An 18,659-nucleotide genomic window follows, 5' to 3' on the forward strand; every position below is an offset into this window, starting at 1 on the left:
ACGTTTGCAGCTCTGAGGTAAACTTTATTTCTTTCTTGGCTGACAGGACTCTTCACGCCCATGCTCCTCCCAGCACCTTTTCTCCTGCCCACGCAGGGGCAGCCTAGTCCAGAAGGTGCCATGGCCATAGGGGTTGGGGGGTCACTTCACATTCCAGGCTGGAGGAGTGGGGGGATTGGGGATACTGTCCCCCCAACGAACCTCTGCCAGCAAGAGGCCATGACATCCCCAACCCCCGATCCTGCAGCCTGGTGGGAGGTGGCAATGGCTCCTTCCAGCTCTCCCCGTCTGAAAGGAGCACAACTGGACAGGGCAAGCCACCAGGCCCCAGCGCCAGTGATGGTAGCTCCCGACACTGGCCCCTGCCCAGGTCACAGCCCCAGCCCCCATCACAGGCCAGCAGAGGTCTCTCCTCCCTGGTCCTCAGCGTCAGACGGAGCTCTCCACACCAGGCGGGCCGGAGGCAAAGCCGGAAGCAGCGGTGGTGGCAGCAAAGGAGCAGGCACCGAGACTGGCGGGGGGCTGGGCCAGCAGCACAGGGCCAAAGGCTCTCCCCAAGTCAGGGGAGGCTGTCTGTCCATGCAGCTCTGGGGCTGGCCCCTAGGTGGGCGTAGTCGGCTGTGACACAGGTACTTGGACACCTTTCTGTCCGGACGCTAGGGGTGAGGTAAGAGGAGACAGGGGGTCACCAGGGAAGGGACACAGAGGCCAAGAAGACTGTGGGAAGATGGAGGAGAGGACCGCATGCTGGGGGTGCCAGGAGAGAGGGCTGCCTAGGGAAAATGGGCAGAGGGGAGAAAAAAGGAGCTGCAAACTTTAGGAAGAGACTGATGAAGTGGATAAGGGGACTTGAGGCCTTGCGAGGTACATGGAATAGGAAGGGCCTGAGGGACGGGATGCCATTTGGGAAGCAGGTACCTAGCTGATACTTGTCTTTGGCTGCTGCCCGCTCCTTAGCATCAAAATACCAGACGGTGATGGCGTACCTGGGGACCAGAGCAGCCCCGAAGGGCAGTGAGCATCACTTTTCTTCAATCCCAGCCACCACATCCACAATGACACTGCAGTCCACCCTTCTGGGCCTGGTTCTGTTCCACCTAGGCCCCTCTCAGCGCTTCACTTCCTAGCCACTCCTGGGGTCTGACAAGACTTTGTTGGCACAGAGCAGGACACCTGAGCACATCCCCACAAGTATCGGTCATACCTGGTGGCATAGGCTGGTTTCACCTCGTGGGGGTTCCGCCGATCAGACCAGAAAATGAGCAACCGATCAAAGAGGGGCTCAATGTTGGCAACCACAGGCCGGCCCTCAGGGAAGATCTGCAGCAGGCCGCCATGCACCTAGGGGCAGGCCAGAGGATGAGGCAGGAGGCTGGCGGGTCCAGCCTGGAGCCTCTGCCTTGCACCGCCCTGGGCTCTGGGCTCTGAACGGGGCAGTCGCACACATCACTCCCTCCCACCACGCAGGCTCTCAGAGTGAATGACAGCCCAGAGTCTGCGTCACCATGGAGCCAGGCAGGAAACTACTAAAGACAGGAAATGGGAAAGGGTGGTGCTGCCACCACCCGGTCAGCTGGAGACAAGGAGGTGCCATTTCCCAGGAAGAGCCCGCCAGCAAGCCGACACTGCACTGCCCCGCCATGGAGAATGCCAGAAGCTGAGCTGGGGGCACAAAATGGAGTTGATGCAGCTGCCTCACCCTCACTCCCGCCCCCACCCTGACCCCCCAACCCCTACCTTGACATCCCAGTTCTGATTCAGGTAATAGATACAGGTGATGCAGCGCCCATCGCCGTGGGGATTGTCGACATGCCTCACGTACCCCAGCCCGTTGCCTGGGTAACACGCCACCATGGCCTGGCAGAGACAGATGGGAGTGGGCTTAGAGGGCAAGGCAGAGATACTTGGGGAAGCGGCCATTACCTCCCCTTTCTCACCCCTGCTGGCCCCTTGTCTCTCTCCAGACTCTTCCAAGGGCTCCAGCCCCCAGACTTACTTCTTGGTCAGCCAAGCCACAGCTCTCGGGCCTCCAGAGCCCACTCCCCACACATGTGCCCAGAGCCGGGCACCCAGACGGGGCTCAGTGAGTAACTGAGGATCTTGTTTTTTAAAGATAACCTGACCCCACCCCCTACCAGACCTTCCAGAATAAAACCAATTTACATGTTTTCTGGTATGGAGGAATGTGGCCTCACAGCCCTGCACCAGGGGTTCCTGACCTTGGCTTCAGCACGGAATCACCTGGGATGCTGATGCCCAGGCCCATCTCAGAGGTTCGGAAATCCTTGGTCTAAGGTGGAGCCTGGAATATTTAAAGGTTCCCCAAGTAATTCTGATGTACAGCAAGGTTGAGAACTGCTGCCCTTGACTACGAAGAACCTCCACTAAATAAATGTATTTCCTATACGTATGAACAAGTACCAAAACCCCGAGTGTGACCAGAACCTGAGCTCTAGCCCCCACTCCAAGGATAAACTGCAGGGTAGCCCTTGACAGTCCCATCACAGCCTCATCCGTTAAACAGACTAATAAACACCTCCTCTGTTTACAGACCTGGCGATTCCTCACGCCCCCAGACCCTGGCTTCCATGTGTACAGGTCTAGCCACAGGGTTCTGACCTCTCCCTGGTGGCTGCCATCCCGAGGCCTCGGCCCCAGCTGCTCGGGCCTGCTTCTCAACAGGGAGCCCACAGAAAAGCCGATGTGGAGCGAGGGAAGGGCCCCAGTGTTCCTTCAGACCTAACTCCCAGGTTCAAGGCCCAGTGCTGCCACACCAGCTGTAGTATCAGGCGGGAGACTTCGTTTCCTGTCTCAGGTTCCTCATCCGTGAAATGGAGCTGATAAAACTACTCCATGGGCAGTTGTGGGAATTGAGTCAGACAAATGTTTGGGAAGGCACCAAGCAGAGTGCCTGCCACGTGATGGAAAGCCAAAGCACAGGCTGAAGTGACATTAAGAAAAAAAAAAAAGAAGTCCCTGTCCTACCCTTTGCCTAAAGCCACTTGGGAGGGCTGCATAAGGCAAACGGGAGTACTGGTGTGCAGACCCTCCAGCTCCTTGGACCATCTGTCTTGACACCCTGAGCCATGCTCATTCCAGCCCAGAGACCGCTGCCGGCTGCTCCCCACTCAAGCTCGGCTAGGCCTGTGGGCCACAGCCCCGAAAAACAGCCCTAGGATAAACATTCCTGATCAAAAAGATGGGCATCTGCTGCCCAAACAGGAGGCTGGCCTAGCACTCCAGGGCAGGCCAGGTCAACTCAATCCTCAGCCTTCTTCCAAAACGTTACTCCCAAAGCTCAACCGGGACGTGCAGCCCATAGCCATGCATTAAACGTGCGCGTACCCGAAGGCCGCAGCACCCGCCCTGAGACGGAGGCCAGGAGGGCTGCAGCTGGACGAGGCCACCCAGCAGTGGAGAGCCATGCTTCTCTCTGGCGGCACCGGGGCAAGACCTTGGCCCCCACACCCCCGGAGGTTCAGGAGACTCTTTGCGCTGTTCACTCCCTGCAAATGGGTCAGTGCTCTGAGCAACCACCTCATTGGGAGAAAAGAACGTAGCTAAGCCCGGGTGGCCTGCAATCAGTGAATCACTGAGGAAGGACTGGCAACCCCTCCCCATATAGAATCCAAGCAAAGATTTTGCTGGTTCTGCACAAGGATGGGGTGGGGAGAGGGGTCCAGGGCTGCAGCCTCTTTCCCACATCCATCTCCACACAGCAGCCAGAGACCCTTTCCTCCAGCTCATCACTCAAATCCCTCAAGACCCCCATCACATCCGGAGAAAATACAAAACATCAATTTCGTATTTTCACAGCCTCAGCCTCCAAGGCCACCAATCTCAACTGCTACTGCCTTCACTCTGCTCCAGCCCCTCAGGCCTCCTAACTGCTCTCTGACCAGGCCAAGCTCATCCACAGAGCCTCTGCCCCTGCCTGGAACACACCTCCCCTGGTGCTCCTTGTTATTCACATCTCAGATCAAAAGGCACTTGAGTACTCCGGCTGAAGGCTGATTTTCCATCCACCCCTCTCAGTGTGAGATCAGTCCAGGTACTTGTTTACCTAGTACCGGCCCAATGGGCAAGTCCTGGGGAAGCCCCTGGGGCCAGGCTTGTCTCCCTAGTGCCCAGGCAGTAGCTGCTTACAGAAAGCACTCCTCTGGGTTTCAGGGACTCTGCTGCGTCCTGCCCTGCACACCCTCACACAGGGTCTGCCACCATGCAGGCAGGGACAGCGCCTGTATTCTGGAGTGGAAGGGGAGTCGTGCATAAAGGCTAGGCACAGAAAGAGGCCCTTTAAACTTCCACCAATCCCCCCACATACACACCTTGGTGGAGGGGGAGCATCCTCTGGCCCCAGAGAAGCACCTACTTCCTGCTCCCACAAAGGAAAGGGACAAGAAGAAGGACCTGAAAGCCTGCTCCTCACCCTCCCATCTCAGGGAAGGGGCAGCCAGTATCAGACCAGGAGACTGAAGAATTAAAGTCTATTGGTGACAACGTGCCAAAGGCCCCAACACACACACACACACACACACACACACACAGACTAAAAAATTAAAGGCTATTGGTGACAATGTGCCAAAAGCCCCCCCCCCACACACACACACACGACTGAGCCAATGACAGCAGGCCCCACCTCTACGCTGCTCTTAAAGGGGCAACCAAGCCAGCCAGGCCCTCCCTGTGGTCCCCTCTGGTTGGGGTCAAGGGATGCCCGTGGGAGTCAACTCTCGCCCACCTGCAGGCCAGCTGAGGAGAAGGATTAGAGACAGCTGGAAGAATAGAACATAGGAACTCCATTCAGGAACGACCAACAACAGGCAGGCTGTTGCGGGCCCTAGCCACACTGGTCATCTGTGCCCCCCCACCTTGGCACCCCACACTCTTATTTCAGAGCCTGAGGAGGGAGTCCAGAGGTTGCACGTTGAAGGTGGGGAAGCCTGGAGTGGGCGTCTCACCAGAGCCGGGGGGGGGGGGGGTGTCTGAGAGGAACTTCAGTGACTGGGTTGGCGGTTGGTTCCCCCCGCCCTGTTCAGTCTAGCCAGGTTTGTTCTTAAACCTCCCAGGACAAGAGAAGTCACCCGGAGCTAAAATAGTCCCAACCCCCCCAGCCCCCAATCTTAGCCAGGGCCCTGGCCCCAACCACAACCGAGGCACCGAAGGGGAAAGATACCTGCTCACTCTACTTTGCCCTCCCCTCCTAAAACTGCCAAAGACTAGCTGGGGACTTAACTAATTTTCCTATCCTATGGATAAGCAAACTGAGGCTAAGGAAAGTGTGCTGCCCTGGGCCATTCAGTTCTCACGGTCTCCCCTCAAACTCCCTCCTGCGAGGATGGGTGACCTGGGGTGAAGATGCTGAGCACCTTGTGGCCAGGAGACTCCCTCTCATCTCTCCTGCCTGCACAGGAGCAGAGCCCAGGAAAGGGCGTCCTCTGACTCTCCAGCTATCAAGTAACAGGAGGGAGGGGGGAAGTATGACAAGTCTGACCTGGGTGGAGAGGATGCTGGCCTCGGCCCTAGGGAGCCTGGGTCCCTGAACCAGCTCCAGCTAGAGACAGAAGCTGCACAGAAGCAGAACCCAAGATGGGATCAGAGGGAGGAGGGAGGAGACATTAGGAGCACAGCCTTATGCCCGCAGGGAAGCAAACAGCCCTGCCATCAGCCAGGCATCACTGGTGTGCAGTAGGCACTCCCTATGGAGCCTTGGCCAAATGACACTAGCCTTGGACTCAAGGCAAGAGCTCTCTCACCCCTCTATGAAGAAAATTATTGTGTCAGAAGGCCAGAAAGGCCCAACAGACCACTGTCTTGTGCAGAGCTCCCGACCCTAGGTTCTCAAATGGGTAGCTGGAGGCTCAGGAGGCACTGATGACTGCCCATAAACTAGACAAATGAGCATTTTTCTTGAAAGAGGGTCTGTGGTTTCAGCATTCTCAAAAAAGCCCAGGTTCCCCCCCTCAAAAAAATTAATATGTATATGTATAACAACTACTGTAAAACAAGAAAAGACACAGAACAGAGAATCGAGGGAACAGATCAGAACCGACAAGAACACAGTGATGGACAGACAAGATACAGGGCAGGCATTAGGATGAGGACACACAGAGAAGATGCAGGATAGAACCCCCTCCCGCGAGGCCAGCGCACAGGCACCCAGGAAGCTGTCCTGGCCCCAGATGCCACAGTATGGCACAGGGGGTACAACGCAGTCCAGCGCCAAGCGCAGTGGGCAGCACCTCCTCCCTCAGCCTGGCACGGGCCTCCCCACAGCCACCCTCCCCACTCTGCCTTCTGGTTCTCCTGCCTGGGAGACAGAAGGGACACACCAGAGGACCGGCCAGAGGCAGGCGACTGAAAGGACAGACGACACAGGGATGGATGCAAAGAGAGGCGAATGGGGAAAGAGAAAGTGCACAGACCCCCAAGGCCCCCACAGGGAGGGAGCGCCCCAAACTCTAGCACCAACACTCACTCCACTGGAGCTGCCTAAATCCTTTTGTAATGCCAGACGCCCAACTCCAAGGGCGCCGATACTCAGAGCACCAGGTGCCCGCCAAGCAGGTGCTGGGGGGGCTCCCTCCACACAAGGCCCTCACTGCCTTACCTTGGTGCGCCCGTTGATGACGTAGCCACCCAGGCGCCCAGCGCAATGGCGGATCACAGCGTCCACGTGGGCCATGAGGACCCCGATGCTTCGGCAGCCCGGCTCATGGCCTTCCACCCAGGCAATCTGGTCCCCACGAATGCTGCGCGGCGGGATAGCCCGCTGGCTCACCAGCTGCCCGTCACGCAGGCGCCCGCTCCGCTTCAGGGCTTCCACCTCGGCCAGCACGCAGCCACCCAGTGCCGCCCCCAGGAAGCTGTCCTTGACACAGATGCCGTAGTACCGCATGCAGGGCACGATATAGTCCAGGGCCAGGCGCTCAGGCGCGGTGGGCAGCACCTCCTCCCTCGGCCCCGCACTGGCCTCGCCATTGCCACTGCCGCAGCCCATGCTGCCCTCCCCTTCAGCCTCCGCCTCCTGGTTCTCCTGCCTGGCCCAGGACCGCTTGCTGGGTGCTGGGGCGTCCCCACCATCCTCTGCCCACTTCCGTTTGGGGGCCTCAGGCCGGGCGCCCTGGGCCGCCAGTCGCTGGCACCCCTTGGTGACCAGTGCTGCAGCGCCCTCACTCTGCAGTGGGCGCAGCTCACCACCATCCTGCCCGCCGAAGCCCTCCCGAAGGGGGCTGGCTATCGTGGAGGTGGCTGTGGCCCTGGGGGTCCCACTCCCCGCCGAGGCCTCACCAGGTGCTCCCGGGCGGTGGTAGGAAGGTAGCAGGGGACAGGGCAGGTAACTCTCCACCCCCATCCTGGCCCGACTAGGCTCCAAGGGCTCTGACACAGAACCCGGCAACTGAGGGAGAGCCTGACTCAGGGGCTGCGGCTGGCACGGGCTGTCCATGGCAGCAGCGTCTTCATCCCCCGGGCATGGAGGGCACGGCCCGGGCCCATGGTGCCACCCTACTCCGCCTCCGCCTCCGCCTCCTCCACTTGATGCAGCCGGGGGCCGGGGCAGCTGAGCCTGGCGTAGGGCAGGGTGAGGCAGGGCAGGCAGCAGAGGCTCTTCTCACGCCCTGGGGGTGCTCGCTGGTCCCCAAGTCCTCTGCTGCCCCTAGGGGCTTGGGAAAGGACCCGTTAGGGTGGCTGAAGGGGGAGAGAGAAAAAAAGGAATGTGAGAAGAGCTACAGGCACTCGGAGTGGAGGTGAAGGGTGGCAGGGGCAGTAAGAAGTCAGATTTGGCCACACGGTCCCCCAAAATCCGAGGCCACATTGGGGAGAAGACCATGGGAATCTGGGGGGGGGGGACAAGGAGAGAAGAGGCAGTGAAGGAGGCAGCCGGAGGAGCGAGGCTGGGGAGATGACCCAAAGACACAGGACTGCGGTGGGGGCTGTGGGAGAGCATCCTCAGAGCAAAGAGAAAGGACGGAGAGGACCTGAAGTAGAAAAGGAATGTTAAGAGCAGTGGGGAGCGGGAGATCTGCCTGGGGATTCCAGAGACACACGGCGGGAACGGGGTGCTCCACCAACAGAGCAAACCGGGGAGCCCAGAGACAAAGGGAATGGGGGGCCCAGAGACGGAAAAGCCGACCGGGTAGAAGCTGGGAGGGCGGGCCTGAGACAGCCGGACAGAACGGGGCGGAGGGGTCAACCTAAGCCCAACGGGAGGAAGCCCGCCGGCGACTGACACACACCCAGACGGAAGGGAGGGCCTAAGACAGACAGACAGACGGAAGGCAGCCGCGGGAGGAGGGTCCACGGCAACGGGGGGAAGGGCGGGGGAGGGTTCACGCACTGGGGGACAGGACGGGAGAAGGCGGCTCCTCCCAAGCCCCTTCGGTGCGGGCCTCCCCGCTCGGGGCGCTGCAGGCGACGGAGGCCGAGCCTAGGGACCGCTCGGACCCCGAACCCCCTCCCTCTCCCTCCCCCCATCGGCGCGCGCTCCCCCACCCCAACCCCCCAACGGCCGGCACTCAACGTGCCCGGCGCGTTCCCTCCCCCACGCCCTACCCCCACCCTCCTCTACCCGGGGTCGCCGCGCTCCGCCACGCCGGGCTGGTGCGCGGCCCCACACCCCGCCCGGCTCGCGCCGGCGCCCCGGCTCGAGCGCCCTTTTTGCCCCGTTCTCTTCCCTCCCCGAGCTCTCCTCACCGAGCTTTTTCCTCCGGCCCCGGCGCCGTCGTTTGTGCCAGCCGCCCAGCGCCGCACAGCGCGCCATACCCCGCCCCCACCTCCCGCGACGCTCCGCCCCCGCCTCGCCCGGTGGGCACGTGACCGCGCCCGCGTAGGAGACGGTGCGTGCGCAGGCGCGAGCCGTGCGGGGCGGAGCAAGGAAGTTCAGAACACCGCCCCCCAAGATAGGGGAAATGGGTCGGTCGCCAACAGGAGGCTCATTTGCATACTGCACTCCGCCCCTTATGGGAGAGAGGAGGAAGGCTGTTAGAAAGGGCAGGATCAGGGAAGGGCGGGGGGAGTTCCGCGGTTAGGCCAAGCAGCGTGGGAGGGGCATGCAAATACGGCTATTTGCATAGGCCGGCCCACCCCTAGAGTCCCGAGCGCCGGAGAATGACGCTCAGCGGGGCGGGACAGTGGCATGCAAAGGACGTTATTTACATGGACAGCTCCTCCTTCTCGCAGCCCAAGAATAGGGCTGCGATAAATGTCTGCGCAGTTAGTTGAGAAATGTATGTAAATACGCACATTAGTTAAGTAATTTACTTAAGTACTTTCTGTAACGGAGGGAAAAAAGTGCGGAACATCCCTGAGAGAGGAAGACTAGACTGGGAAGGATGCCACAGTATAACCCGCTCCACCCTGCCCTTTCGGGACAATTGTGGGAACCCGAATAAAGCAATCTAGGAAAGCTACGCAGAGTACGCAGAGAAGACATTTGTCTAACAGCCTCGGGCCTAAGAACATTTTGGGCGACCCGGCCTGGAAGGAACATGCAGATGAGGTCATTTAAATGCCCCGCCCCCTCCACCACCTACAGGGCGGCGGGGGGCCTGGGGGGGGCTCAAGGGCTCAGGCCTACCACGTGGGTAGGCTACTGCTGACTTGGGGATGGCAGAGAAGTTGGGAGTGCCCTGAGGGGGCTGCACCTGTCCCTGGCAGAGCACTTGCGAGTTTCGTCAGTTCATCAGGACACAAAAGAGATACACACCGGTCTCAAGTATGCACAGGTCAGGGTTGCACAAAGGCCCACAAGGTCCTTAGGGGCATACTCGGGGTTCATGGTCACACGCAGCTGTATCAGGGGTGCCAAATTCACACAAGACACACACACCTCAGGGACATAAACGCACAGTCACACACGCAACAATCAGACACTGCCTGGGACCTTCAAGCATCAAAGATGCATGGAGATCACCTATAGGCCTGAATTTTCATTCCCTGGACTTGGTCCCAAACACCAGCCTCATGGGTACAATCACCAAGGACACAAAGTAGTCACGAGCAACAGTGTCACACACACAATCAGGACATATTCCTACAGATGCCGTCACACACACATCACAAGCACAGCACATCAGTGCTACACAGGTGGGCCCCCAGCATGCCTTGTCACAACACGGTGAGGTTACAGACTCCGTCCACAATACCACCTGAGTCATGGTGTCCCCTCACACCACAGCCAATCCAGAAACATGACCCCCACACACCATGACACGTGGTTCTTCTTCCATCAGGGACCTCTTCTGTCTCCCCTCCCTCCCCATCCCCCCAAAATAACAGAAGCCAAGACACAGGTGTAAACAATGCTTTATGGGGGTGGAGTGGGGACTGGACAGGCCTCCAGGCAATAAATAACACGTACTCGCAATGGCGGGGAGCTGGGGCCAAATGCCTTGGTCTCAGGCTTTGGGAACTCTTTGAATATGGTTAAGGGTTCCAGGGGGACAGGGGTTAGCCAAGACAGAGGAAGCAGCAGCAGGTATGGGCTCCCCCTTCCCTGGTGGCTCAGTCTTGCCCCTCAGCCAGGCCCCACCAGGCCAGGGAAGGGGGACAGGTGGCGGGGCAGCTTCTCTGGGGCCAGGACAGGTGAGGGGCTCGGCCTCCCAGGGCCTGGATCTGGGCCCCAGCCAGAAGGGCAGGGCAGGTCCTGAAGAACGGGTGAGCTGAAAGAAAAGTGTGTGGTGAACTAAAGGGACCCTGGGTCTGCCTGGCTGGTGTCTCTGTCTCATTTCTGGGTATCTTCCTGCCCTCCTGTGTGTCTGTCCATACCTTTCTCTTTCTTCCAGACTTTCTACATTGTCTGATTTTCTGTTTCTCGTCTGCAGGTAATTTGGGGCTGTCTCTGAGGGCCTTGCATCTCCCTGTTTGTCTCAGAGAGCTGACCCCTTAAGTCTGCAGAGGGATATCTTAGTATCTAAATTTCATGTCCCCACCTTGGCATCTCTGTGTCCCTCTATGCTCCTGGATTGCCCTGGCTCATTCCAGTGTTTTCCAAACTGAGGAGACACCTTCAGTTAGTGGTTGTTGCTTCAGCTACATATAGCATTACCTGGGAGCTTCTAGAAATCCGGAAATCACTTCAGAATCTCTGGGGTGAGGCCCAGGCATCAAACTCTTTTAAAGCTCTCCAGGTGATTTCAACGTGCAGCACTGCATTAGTGGGTTGGGAAATCGGTTTGCCAAAAAATTGCCTCGGGCAATTTTTCAATGAAATAGAATAAAATAGAATAGAAAATATCAGAGGGGCATCATATGTAATAAGAGTATTGGTCCATAGAGACGGCAAGCGGACTGGTGGGTGTCAGAGGCTGGGGGCGGGGGCGGAATGGAGAGTGACTGCTTAATGAGTATGCGGTTTCCTTAGGGCAACGAAAATGTTTTGGAACATTTTCATGGCTAATGTACGCCATGTGAATTTCACCTCAATAAAAACAACAACAACAACAACAAAAGAATATTAGTGCTAGGAAAATATGTTTCAGCTTTATGTGTGTGTAACTGTATCAGATCGAGACATATAAAATGTATTTTCTCCTGCAGATTGCAGTCAACAACGTTTGAAAAAGCGCTGTCTTACTCCATTTGATTCACTGAGGGCAAACTCTGAAATGGATGCTATACTAAGCCCTCCGGTGAAGAATACATACCCATCCATTTCTACACAGCCCAGACTCTTTAAAATGGATAGTAAAAAGAAAAATAACAAACAGCCCTCATTTATCAGGTCTTTACTAAGTGTCAGGCCCTGTGCTAAGGACTTTACATGAATTAATGTAATTAATCTTCTCAACACCCAGAGGAGGTAGGTACTATTACTAGCCCCGTTTTACAGGTGAGGAAACCAAGAACACAGAGTGGTTAAATAATTTGCCCAGAGTCACGCAGATAGGAAATGACAGAATCAGAGTTGAAACCCAGGCAGCCCGGCTCTGGAATCTCTGACCTGTCACCTCCTTCCCTTCTCAGATGGGGAAGAAACACAATACTGATCAAGCGTTCAGAGCTGAATGCTTTAAAAAGTAGGGGGCAGCTGTGAGACCACCCGGCTAGAGGTAGGGACCCCATGTGGGACGCCAATAAAGGTATCCTGCAGGAAGAGTCATTTTGGCAAAGACCAGATAATGAGGGGCAGTTGGCAGAAGAAAGGAGGTTGGAGGACCAGCACGTCCAGCTGAGGCACAGCAGATGCAGATGCATGAAGGAAACAGGGCTGCCCAAAACACTCACCCTTGACTCCTCTCTCTCAAATGCCATATCCATTCATCAGGAAATCATGTTCAAAGTATATCCAAGGTCTGAGCACCTTTCCCCACAGCCACCCTGGAGCCGCCAATGGCTAGAAGCAGTGGAGGGGGGCAGGGGCGTAAAGCACAGGGGAGAATAGGCAAGACATACACACTCTCGAAGAGTTTGGGATGGGACCTCATCCTGTAGGACCTTGCAAGCCCAGCAAGGAGTGTGGACCAAGCATAGGGGAAGCAAGGCCTCCTGGAGGAGAGGGAGGAGGGAAGAGAGGAAAGGAACAGTGTTCCTTGCAGAGGGAACAGCATGAACAAAGACCCGGAGAAATGGGAAGAACTTCAGAGTATCTGCAGCGGCCTGAGTGGTGGGGGGAGGTGTGAGTTGAGGCAGGTGAGGCTAGCAAGGGCAAACACCAGGCTAGGAGCTTCGGCTCTGTCCCATGGACCCTGGGAGCCATGGGTGGTCTTAAACGGGGGAAGGACAGGATCAGATTTGTGCTTGAGAAAGACCCAGTGGCTACATCAAGAGGGGACAAGACTGGAGACAGAGACCAGGGAGGATGCGAACCTAGCCACGTCTCAGTCCCTCTTCTGCCCGCCAACAACCCCCCCCTTGTCCACCACTGTCTCCCAGCCTGACTCTGCAGTAGTCTCTCACTGGTCTCTCAGCAACCACTCCTGCCCACCCCCTCCTCTCCCCTCTATGCAGCCAGAGGGATCCTGGGAACACCTGAAGCAGGTCCTGTCCCTTCTCTGCTCAAAGCCCTCCCATGGCTCCCATCCGACCCACGGCATAACCCAGAACCTCCTATGGACAACAAGGCCCTATCCCGTCTGCTCCCCCCCACCCCTGACCTCAACTCCTTCTCACCTGCCCTGCCTCCCAATGCACACGCATACTCCCCTCCAGCCACACTGGCCTCCATGGACTTCCTCATCCAGGCCAGGCATGCCCCTATCTCAGGGCCTTTGCACTGGCTGTTCTCTCTGCCTAGAACACTCGTCCCCCAGGGACCCATATGAACCCCCCCCCCCTTCCCCATGCCCTTCCTTAAGGTCTTTGCTCAAATGTCACCTTTTCAGGGAGGGTTTCCCTCCTCATCAAAAATCTCCACTCCTCACCTCCCTACCCCCGCTTTGCCGTTATTTTTCTCCGTGGCTCTTATCTTCTTCACTGCCATGTCGTTTTCTCATATGTCTTATTTGTGGCCTGCCTCCTCCCAAGAGCATGTTGGCTCCATGAGGGCAGGGGTTGTCTGCTTGGCCCACCGCTTGAACGGGACCTGGCTCACAGCGGACACTCGATAAATATTTGCTGAATTATGACCGGCCGGGTCAGAGATCCAGGGCCGCAAGCTGGTGGCGAGACGGAAAGGACGCCCCCGAGGCCAGGACGACGGCTCCTCTCACTCGACTGCCTTTGCGTCCTTCTCTCGCTTCCTCTCACCGCCTCTCCTTCTCTATGTCTCTGTCTCTGCTCCGTAGTCCCCCTTGCCAGGACCCCGCCCCTGCCGTCCCCGGGCCCCGGGCTCCCACCTGGCTCCGCACACACGTCTCAGCAGCCACAGGGCTGAGGGGCCACGGCCTGGGCGCTCCGAGGCTGCCGCAGCTGGCGGAGGGAGGCGTCCCCGTACTGAATGCCTGAGCCCATCCTCTCGGGGTCGAGCTCGCCTGGGGGCGGGGGGCGGCAGGGGAGAGGTCAGGACTGGTCCCCTGGGGACCTCTGGGCCCTGCCTTCCACTCCCGCTCCCACTCTGGGCAGTCAGGGGCCTCACCTGAGTCGATCTTGTTCAGGATGGTGCGGGCACACTTCAGGAAAGCCTCTTCCACGTTCTCACCCGTGAGGGCGCTGGTCTCCAGGAACATCAGCTCTGGGGGCAAGGCCTCGGGTCAGTCCCCACCCGCCCCTTGACCCTGACCTGCCACGTCTCATTCTGCTCCTCAAGCCTTCCACCTCTGCCCTCACTCCAGGCCCTCGCCCAGGCTGCTGCCCTGCCACGGAGGGGCCCCTTCCCCAGGCGGTTCCCACCTACACACCTCCTCCTCCAGAAAGTTCTCCCTGACCTCCCCGCATGGATCAGGTGCCCTCCCCGCCCCCTGGGCTTCCACAGCCCCCTGTGCCTCCCCTATCCCAGCCCTGACCTCTCGGGGCTGTCACTATCTGGAAAGGGTCCTGTCTCCCTTCCCCACCCACTGGACTGTGAGCCCGCGAGAGCTGGGCCCAGGGTGTCTTTAATGCTATGTCCCCAGCACCATCTAGGACAGGCCCAGGCCCACCACAGTCCACCCTTTAGCCACATGACAAGGCCTCACAGAAAGTAAGAGACAGGACTCAAGCCCACATCTTTCGGATTGGCAAAACATCCTCCAAATCTGGAGGTTACCAACTGGTGGGGCACGGACAAACCCTGAGCTAGTAGGTGTTTGGCCAACACGAAGCTTTCAAATGAGTTTATACTCACACACCTTTTGATGTGGCTGTCGGTCCTGTCCATGCCCCTAAGGCTAGTGCCTGCTAACTTGGGGTCTACCCTGTCCCATCTCCCTTATTCACAAAACAGGCCTGTCCTCTCGGGCCATCGGAGTTTGCAACCTCCACGTTACGCCAACAGCCTGCACCGGTCAAAAGCTTCTTAGCAGCCAACATTAATCAAGCATCCAGGCAGTGCGGAGGGCTCTCCAGTGCCTGACCCCCTTAACCAGCCCATGCTACGTGAGGCAGAAGCACTGTGATTCCCACTTCCCTGATGAGGACACAGGACCAGAATGGTCACACAGCTCACAGGTGGCAACACTTGAATTTGAACCCAGACCCTCAATCTCCACATTCCCTGGCTAGGCACAGCCACAGACAGCCCGGTGGCCCACAGGCCGCAGTGAACAGCCCCCGCCCCTCTGCTGAGGCCCCTCCCCCACTGGCCCACCACAGGGTCCTCACCATTCTCCTGGGCAAAGCGGGAGGCCTCCAGGAAAGTGACCTCACGCTCAGGGTCCAGGTCTTTCTTGTTGCCACAGAGGATGACCACGATGTTGGGGCTAGCCAGCGTGCGGGCGTCCGTCAGCCAGGCAGCCAGTGAGTTGTACGTCTCCCGGCTATGGAGAAGGGAGAGAGGAGGGAGGGAGGCAGGCACAGGATAGGGGCCCCGCCCAGGCCCTGCCCCACCCTCTCAGTGCACCCACCTGGTGATGTCGTACACCAGCAGGGCTCCAGCTGCCCCTCGGTAGTAACTCCGTGTCACCGACCTGTGGGGCCAGGGGGACCCAGTCACCCCCAACTGCCCTGAGATTGCCCCCCTCTGCGGAGAGAGACTTGTGGTTCGGAGGCCCCCCCTTTACTGCTGGCCCATCCCCCCAAAAGCTGTCGGCAGTCTGGTCTCACAATTTCCTTCTCTGCTGGTCTCTCTCTGTCTCCCTCAATCTCTGTCTCCCTTAGCTGTCTGTCTGCCTCTGTCAGAGTCTCCCCCTGTCTTTGACTCTCTGTGTGTCCCTGTCTTTCTGTATCTCTTTATTGGTCTGTGTCTTTCTGTCTGTCTCTCTTATGTGTGTCTCTCTCATTCCCTAGGTCGGTCTGTCTGTCGCTCTGGCTCTGGTTCTCTCATCCTCACTCTTGATTTCTCATGCATTCGCTCCTTCCTCATTTCCTGCCATCTCCCCTTTGCCCAGTCCTGGCCAAGTGCTCTGATGACATCTGCTAGTCCCTCTCCTGCCATGTCTCAGGGAGGCACCCTTCCCAGGGTGGCCGACAGCCTGCATCTCCGTGTCACCTGTCTGGGTCCTCCTCGAACTCGGGCAATCATTCCACAAGCATTCACTGAGCACGTACTGCAAACCCAGCACACGCTGCATTACCCTTCGCCCTGTCTCGCTCACACAGCAGATCGACACACCAGTATTAACGTAGCAGCTTCTACGTGCTGGCCCGGGCCCACACCTCTCCATGGACTTGAGTTCCTCATGTCCCTCTTCTCGCTGTCTCTGTTTCTCAGACTCAGGGTTTCCACGCATCTACCACCTTGTCTGCAGCCATTTCCTGAAGACATACTGCGTGCTGAGCCCCACACGGTTCTCTCCCCTCCGCCACACACACCCATTTCTCCATCTCTCTGGCTCTGCCTGTCCCACCCTCCCGGTCTCTAGCTCTGACCTGTTTCTCTGTGTCTCTTTATCAACCTTCCCTTGCTCTTCTTCCCAGTCTCTGTCCTTTGTCTCTTTCTGAGTGTATCTCTTTTCTAGTTTCCCTCTCTTTCAATCTCTCTCTTTCCACCTCTGTCCCCTGCCCTCATCCCAAACGCCTCTTCCCAGGCACAAGTCTCCATCCCTCCAGCCATATGGGTCAGTCTACTGCAGTCTCTCCAGGGTCCGTGGGTCTCTCCCTTCGTTATGCTTCTTTCTCAACCTCATTTTCCCTCGCTACCCCTGCTCTCTCTCCAGGACCCCTGCTCTCTCTCCAGAATGCCTGCTCTCTCTGGCTATAGGCACCTGCACTCAGTCTCTGTCTCTCTCCCTCGGCCTTGCCTGCCCTCTCAATGTCTCTGTGCTCCTGTCAGATCTCCAAGTGACTGCACACAGCTCTGTGACTCCCTGTCTCCCTCTCTTTTTCTCTCCTCTCTCCTCTGCCCCTCTCCCCTGGGGGCCCGGCCCACCTACCGAAACCGCTCCTGGCCGGCTGTGTCCCAAATCTGGAGCTTCACAGTCTTCCCACCCACGTTGACCACCCGAGATCCAAACTCCACGCCGATTGTGTGGTTGGAGTCCTGTTTGACTGCGAGTGGGAGGGAGAGAAGAGGCAGTGCAGGGGCTCAGAAGATTCCCTGTCCTCCCAGGCCTCCTCAGCCTGTACAAAACCATTCTCGTTGCTGGGGTGACTGAGGATCAAGAAGGATCTAGCAAAGGCGAGGGCCAGGCAGCCAGCCCTGCCCCTGCCCCCGCCATGCCCACGCCCACAGTTCAGTGCTCCCGGGACCACTCCCAGAAACTCACACTTATTCTCAATGAACTGATGAAGGAGACATGATTTGCCAGTTCCCGCACTGCCAATCACCAGGAATTTGAAGAGGAAGTCTGAGCAGATGGAGCCAAGATCAGGGAAACCCATATGGAGAGAATGATACAGGGCAAAACATGGAAACCGAGAGACCATCGTAGTTACAAGGGGACAAACAGACACAGGCAGAAACAGAGCAACAGTAACAATAACAGACAATTCTTATACAGTGCTTACCACGTAACAGGCACAGTTCTAAAGTTCTTTACTGCAGCAAGCTCACTTATTCCTCAGAAAAACTCTAAGAGGGAGGTATAGTAACAAGTATCCCCATCTTCCAGATGAGGAAACTGAGGCCAGAAAGGTTAACTGGCTTGCCCAAGATCCCATAGCTGGGCAGGGCTGGGATTCGAACCCAAGTCAACTGGCTCCAGACTTCAAAAGCTTAGCTATTACCTTGTCAAAGCCTCTTGAGAGCCATCTTATCGAGGACTACAGCCTTGCCCTTGCCCCTCATGACTTCACCTCCTACCACCCTGGCCTTCAGTCTACTTCCTGAAAATTGCAAGCTGGTTCCCACCTCAGGATCTTTACACTTGTTCCCTCGGCTTTTCTCTACTTGTTGAAGGAATGTAGCTCCTTCTTACTCTTAAACTACTGCTGTTTCTACCGCACCCTGTCCTCCCACCTCCTCTTCATCCATCCATCCAGATTTTCCAATTCTCGGTCCCTCCGTCCCTCCCTCTACCCAAGGTACTGCCCGTTTTTAAGTTTAAGCCCCACCCCTTGCCACTAGTCCCTCCCACCACCTAATTCAAGGACAACTCATCCCCAACCCCACTGCAGACCTCTCAAGCCAGAGCAGTCCCGGGGTCCACAAGCATCCCCTCAGGGTTCTCCCAGCCCACCATCCTCAAGCCCTGCCATTCACACAGTCAGCCCCACCCCATCCACTCAGGCTCCGCCCCGACACATTAAGACTCACCCTTTCCCTCCAGGCCTGAGCAGGTCCATCAAGGCCGGCTGCCTCAAATCCCGCCCCAGATCTATTTAACCCACACACCAGACCCTCAGGCTCCGCCCAAATCGATGGAGCTCAGCCTCGGACCCACTAAACCCCTCCCAGCATCCACTAGGCCCTGCCCCATGCCAGACCCCGCCCCCTGGCACATAAGGCCCCGCCCCACTCCCCAAAGGCCGCATCCTCCCTGGGCCCAGACCCCAGACCCCGACTTCGGCCCACCACCCTCACCGTAAGTCTCGGCCATGACTCGGTCGCGGCCGCTTGGGGCCGCAATATGGCGCCGCGGCCGCGCCTGCTCCTCGGCTGGCAGCCGCTCCACTCCGGCTGCAGCCCCGGCTCCTTCCTACTCCCGGGGCCGGCGCCGCCACTTCCGCCTCCACCCCCCTACGGCGCGACCCGCTAGGGCTGCGGG

At 58.0% G+C, this 18,659-nt stretch overlaps 2 protein-coding genes across 6 annotated transcripts; both read right to left on the reverse strand.

Moving 5' to 3' along the window:
* Positions 1 to 3: 3 nt before the first annotated feature.
* Positions 4 to 8,830, reverse strand: EGLN2 (egl-9 family hypoxia inducible factor 2). 3 transcript variants are annotated; one of them, XM_025854333.2, is made up of 6 exons: positions 8,695 to 8,830; positions 6,611 to 7,689; positions 1,738 to 1,857; positions 1,205 to 1,341; positions 919 to 986; positions 4 to 656 (listed from the first exon to the last, which is right to left on the reverse strand). In XM_025854333.2, the coding sequence occupies exons 2-6, from the start codon at positions 7,445 to 7,447 to the stop codon at positions 601 to 603; spliced, it is 1,218 nt and encodes a 405-aa protein (XP_025710118.1). In that variant the 5' UTR covers positions 7,448 to 7,689; positions 8,695 to 8,830; the 3' UTR covers positions 4 to 600. The 3 variants fall into 3 exon arrangements, with proteins under 3 accessions (XP_025710118.1, XP_073741517.1, XP_025710119.1); XM_073885416.1 differs by lacking the exon at positions 8,695 to 8,830 and adding an exon at positions 8,339 to 8,464; XM_025854334.2 differs by lacking the exon at positions 919 to 986.
* Positions 8,831 to 10,289: 1,459 nt separating this feature from the next.
* On the reverse strand, positions 10,290 to 18,640 carry RAB4B (RAB4B, member RAS oncogene family). Of its 3 annotated transcripts, XM_025854356.2 has the most exons (8): positions 18,476 to 18,639; positions 17,220 to 17,300; positions 16,887 to 17,001; positions 15,420 to 15,482; positions 15,178 to 15,332; positions 14,015 to 14,110; positions 13,776 to 13,910; positions 10,290 to 10,661 (listed from the first exon to the last, which is right to left on the reverse strand). In XM_025854356.2, the coding sequence occupies exons 1-7, from the start codon at positions 18,489 to 18,491 to the stop codon at positions 13,795 to 13,797; spliced, it is 642 nt and encodes a 213-aa protein (XP_025710141.1). In that variant the 5' UTR covers positions 18,492 to 18,639; the 3' UTR covers positions 10,290 to 10,661; positions 13,776 to 13,794. The 3 variants fall into 3 exon arrangements, with proteins under 3 accessions (XP_025710141.1, XP_025710142.1, XP_073741514.1); XM_025854357.2 differs by lacking the exon at positions 17,220 to 17,300 and having other exon boundaries at positions 18,476 to 18,640; XM_073885413.1 differs by lacking the exon at positions 18,476 to 18,639 and having other exon boundaries at positions 17,220 to 17,971.
* Positions 18,641 to 18,659: the final 19 nt, after the last annotated feature.

This window comes from Callorhinus ursinus, unplaced genomic scaffold, assembly GCF_003265705.2.
Source record: "Callorhinus ursinus isolate GAN/ISIS: 27379988/994484 unplaced genomic scaffold, GSC_fseal_2.0 scaffold61, whole genome shotgun sequence".
Classification (NCBI taxonomy): Eukaryota; Metazoa; Chordata; class Mammalia; order Carnivora; family Otariidae; genus Callorhinus; species Callorhinus ursinus.